Source organism: Galeopterus variegatus, unplaced genomic scaffold (genome assembly GCF_000696425.1).
Source record: "Galeopterus variegatus unplaced genomic scaffold, G_variegatus-3.0.2 Scaffold9641, whole genome shotgun sequence".
Taxonomy (NCBI): domain Eukaryota; kingdom Metazoa; phylum Chordata; class Mammalia; order Dermoptera; family Cynocephalidae; genus Galeopterus; species Galeopterus variegatus.
In genome coordinates, this window is record NW_007735752.1 from 47,696 (window position 1) to 52,662 (window position 4,967).

General features: G+C 43.7%; 1 protein-coding gene across 1 annotated transcript; it reads left to right on the forward strand.

The window, feature by feature from the left end:
• Positions 1-555: 555 nt before the first annotated feature.
• Positions 556-3,361, forward strand: LOC103609461 (chromosome unknown open reading frame, human C1orf195; the record flags this gene model as incomplete). The annotated part of the gene is given in 3 exon segments (XM_008593779.1): positions 556-632; positions 3,088-3,184; positions 3,186-3,361. Coding segments are annotated over 3 exon segments (350 nt in total), but the record flags the coding sequence as incomplete, so codon positions are not given.
• Positions 3,362-4,967: the final 1,606 nt, after the last annotated feature.

Sequence of the window (4,967 nt, forward strand, 5' to 3'; positions counted from 1 at the left end):
TCGTAGAATCCCCTTCCCTGGCTGTTTCTAGGTTAGAACTGGCAAAAGAGGAATTTGTGGAAATTTGGGAGCTAGATGTGAAGCAGCAGCCATTACACTCTTGAGGTCATTATAGCTAGATGCGGTGACAGACAGGCCCATGGTTTCCAGCAGATTCAAGCCTGTCCTCCAATCTGCATCCTGCTCTTCCTCCTGACCACCAGTCCTGCTGACCAACGGTGGTCCCGGGCCCACCACTGGACACTTGGCTGGAGACCTACCAGGCAATGGCTGCCCATACACTTCTCCACCAGCCTCCCTGTGGCCCCACTTTGGCAGCTGGATGCCTTGGGTTCTCAGATGGACCAGGTGGTAATTCCTCTGGTCCCTCAACAACCCTTAAACCTGTACTTCTGCTCCCCCACATAACTATATGNATTCCTCTGGTCCCTCAACAACCCTTAAACCTGTACTTCTGCTCCCCCACATAACTATATGACCTAACTCCTAATTCCTACAATAAATCCCTTATCTCATAGGTCATAGTGGCTCAGCTTTCCTGATTGACCCTGAATGATGCCATCGTCCACTCTGTCCTGCAGACCTTTTGATCTAAGGCAGCGGCTCTCCAGGTGTGGTCCAGGAGCTGGTTAGCAATGCAACTCCTTGGGCCTCACACCAGACCTACTGACTCAGAAACTCCAGGGGGAGGCCCAGCAATCTGTGTTTTAACAAGCCCCCAGGAGCTTCTAACACATGCTGCAGTTTGGGAACCACTCCTGCAGGCTTTTAAGGGGCCTGCCTCCATTTCGGTTTGGGATGATGAAGTTCTGGGAAAAGACAGTGATGATGATTACACAACACCTTGAATGTATTTAATGCTATTGAATTGCACACTTAAAAATGGTTAAAATGGTTAAAAAAAACCCTTAGAAGCTACACACAAAAGATCACATATTGTACAATTGCATTTACGTGAAATAACCAGGAAGACAGCAAGCAGATTAGTGGTTGCCAGGGGATGGGGGTGACTACTTAATGCATATGAACTTTCCTTCTGGGGCGATGAAAATGTTTTGGAACTACAGCGAGGCAGTGGTTGTACAACATTGTGAATGTACTAAGTGCCTCTGAATTGTTCACTTAAAAATGGTTAATTTTATGTTATGTGAATTTCTGTGGCTTGAATTACGAGAGCATTTACCGAGGCACGGTGCTAAGGCTCCAGCCACAAGCACAGGATCATTCCATCCTCGCCCCAACCCTGGGAGACTGGCATTGTTATTCTCCCCTTTTAATAGACATGGAACCCAGGCAGTCTGATTCCAGAATCCACGCTTTTAACCAATATGCCATTATGCCCAGAACACTCAATTATTTCTTTGTGCAGGAGGCAGAAATCAGACATCAGCCAGGGCAGCTCTTGATTGACACTTAAAAGCAGTATCCCCATCACTCAGATTTATCCAGGCCTGAAGCAGAGCACGGGGGGACAGAAAGGGGGGTGTGATTGGCTTGCTCATGAGTCCACAGTCCCAGGACTTCTGAGATAAAGTCCCAAGGGCTATCAGAAGTGGCTGGTTTGGATTTGGAGTGGCTTATCAGAATGGAAATTTAAAAAAAAATTGAGTCCACAGTCCCAGGACTTCTGAGATAAAGTCCCAAGGACTATCAGAAGTGGCTGGTTTGGATTTGGAGTGGCTTATCAGAATGGAAATTTAAAAAAAAATAGTTATGATAGTAACAATACCTAAAAATGTATTGAGAATTTACTTTTTACAATTAGCTCATTTATCCTCACAAGTTCCCAAAACTATTCTCCCTATTTAGAGAAATTAAGCAATGGCCCAAGATCACCAAGGTCATCAGGACCAGGATTTGAACTTGAATCTGTTACTTTAATATAAAGTAATACATGTTTCTCTGTAGGAAACTTAGAAAGTACACGTTAGAAAAGATAGAGACAGAATAAAAATCTCTTGTAATCCATTAGCAGTAATCATTGGAAAAATTAATTATTCCTCAAATTTTTATTATATTTTTTGAAACAAAACATGGACCAGCTTTGTAATCTGCATTTCCACGTTAATAGATTAGAATCATCTTCCTATGTCTTTCAGTCTTCTCCATCACCACCATTTTTAGTGGCTGTGTGGTGTTCCCCTGTATGAACATACAAAAGTCGATTTTCTAGGCCTTTATGTTGGTATTTGGGTTGTTTCCACAAGAAGACATTTCAACTGGGAGAAAAAATGTTTTAACCAGGTTGTTGAATTTATCGAAGCCTCCCCTCTACAATGAGCAGCAGCATGGGGCAATCGGCTCTGGAGGGTTGAGATCTGCTGGCAGAAAGACCCAAGCGCCAGGCAACAACGTAGTTGATACATTTTTATTTGGGGTGCACACTTTTGCGGGGAAAGACTCTCATTTCTGTGTGCTGAACCTGAAAATTCTCACCTAAAGTCAAAGTAAAAGTACTCACAGATTTACCCATCTTACTCCTTACAAAGAAGAGCTTGATTCCTTGGTAACAAGGAGCAAATGTTCTCTAGAATCCCAAGTTATTTCCCGCTTCCCAGTTCTGAGGTTCCATACCAGGGAAATCTAGTTAAAAGCCAGTAGTCTGGTTTCTCACAGTAGTGGAGTGGTTAAGAATACAGACTCTGGAACCAGGCTGGCTGGGTTCAAATCTCAGCTCCTCTACTTACTAGCTGTGGGCCCTGTGAGTAGCTCACCAAACCCTTGGAAGGGAAGTACTGAAAACAGAAGCAGCCTGGGTTCCTAAATGACTGGAGCTAAGACCCTTGTTTCCCCACCTCACACATTAAATTGAGACCTGAGTGTTTTAATTCCTTGAGATGTGGGGTTGTTTGCACAGTAGCTAACATACTCCTGCCTCAGTTTCCCCATCTGTCATAAAAAACTGTTCTGAGCATCATGACTTAATATATGCAAGAGTGATGGGAAAGCTTGGTTGTCTCCCCTCCCCCAACTCCAGATATTGACCCCATCAAGGATAGTCCCCAAACATCTGTCACTTTCATCACCAGTCGGATATAGCTCTGCCTCCCAGAAATTTCCCTGAACTCTGCTTGCATGTTTTTTCAGCCTGAAACCCCCTTCTTGGAAGCAACTTTGTCTACTCTTCACTGTGAGAGGCTCCCAGTAATTGGCTCATCCTGGGCAAGAGAATGCACATGTCCTAAAGCTGCCAACATACTTCCCCATATGCGATGAGTCAGTACAAACACGTGGGCAGGGCTGAAGAACTCCAGGAACTTCAACTGTAGTGGCCCAGCCAGGCACAGTGCCTCTTAGCCCAAGACAAAAATGTTAAGCCAATGGCTCCAGCAGCTTCCAACCATGAAACTAAGGACCAGTGGTACTTATTTTATTAATTACGTATACTCAGATACGTAATTGTATCTACAATTTATCTGTAAAAGATTGTTTCTCATACTGTTAGCCACGGTTCTTGCTTTTGTGTGTGTGTGTGTGTGTGTGTGCACACTCACCATACTAACCCAACAATTCCACTCCTAGGTATTTGCCCAGGAGAAATGAAAACATATGTTGATACTAAAACCTGCACGTGAATGTTTATAGGGGCTTTGGTGATAATCACCAAAAACTAGAAACAATCCAAATAACCTTTCAGCAGGTGAAGGGATGGACAAACTGTGGTTCATCCTTACCATGGGATAAATGCAATATGGGGAGATGGCAAATGCATTATGTCAAGTGAAAGAAGCCAGACATCAGGGGCTTCATACTGTATGACTCCATTTACATGACATCCTGGAAAAGGCAAAACTGTGAGGACAGAAAACAGATCAGAGGTGGGAAAGGGGTTGGCTACAAAGAGACAGCAGGAGAGAATTTTGGGGCTGATAGAACTTTTCTATATTTTGATTGTGGTGGTGGTGGTTACACAACTACATGTGTCTGTCAAAACTCATAGAGCTGTACATAAGAAAGGGTGAATTTTAGTGCATGTAAATTTTTTTTTTGTTTTTTTTTGTCCTTTTTGAGACCAGCTGCACAGCGCTCAGCCAGTGAGCGCTGTGAGCGCACCGGTCATCCCTATATAGGATCCGAACCCGCGGCGGGAGCGCTGCTGCGCTCCCAGTGCCGCACTCTCCCGAGTGCACCACGGGCTCGGCCCTAGTGCATGTAAATTTAAAATGTATATATATCCATATAAAACAATGCTGGGAGGGTGTTTTTTCACAGTTGCATATGAATTAGCTGCTGTGGCTCCCACCTTGCTCAGACCTCAGCTTCCTAAGTCTAGGAAGGGAGGTCCGGATGCTCAAAGTTTGAATGGTAAACGAACCACCAGGAATAGCAGCTAGTATTTGCAAAGCCCTCTACAGTTCACAAAGCAACTTACCTTGTAGTAATCCCTGTGGGATCCACCACAAGCCTACAAGATTTAAGAAAATAAAACATTTTCTCTTGTTATAAGAACAATGCTTGTTTATTAAGCAAAAATTAGTAAGGATAGATTAGCTGAAAATCAAAAACGCCCATCTGCCCACTATCCATCCTACTGATAATGTCTATAAAAGTCTCCAGACTTTCTTCTGTGTTGTGTAAACAAACATACTTTATTATTATTATTTTTTTATAAAACTGGATCTTACTGTAATATGGTTTTGATATCTAATTTAAGAAAAATTTATATATGATGAACAATCTTGCACACCATCAGTATTCATCTACACTGTAATTTTTTTTTTTTTCCTTTTTTTTGTCTTTTTTACTGACCAATAATGGGATCGCAACCCTCGGTGTTGCGCCCGCACCGCGCTCAGCCAGTGAGCGGGAACCGGTCTCCACACGGGATCCGAACCCTTGGCGGGAGCGCCGCCGCACTCCCAAGCGGTGCACTCTCCAGTGCGCCACCGGGCCGGCCCTACACTGTAATTTTTAGTGGTTGAGGAATACTGTGGTATACAGAGGACCCATAATTTATATACCAATCC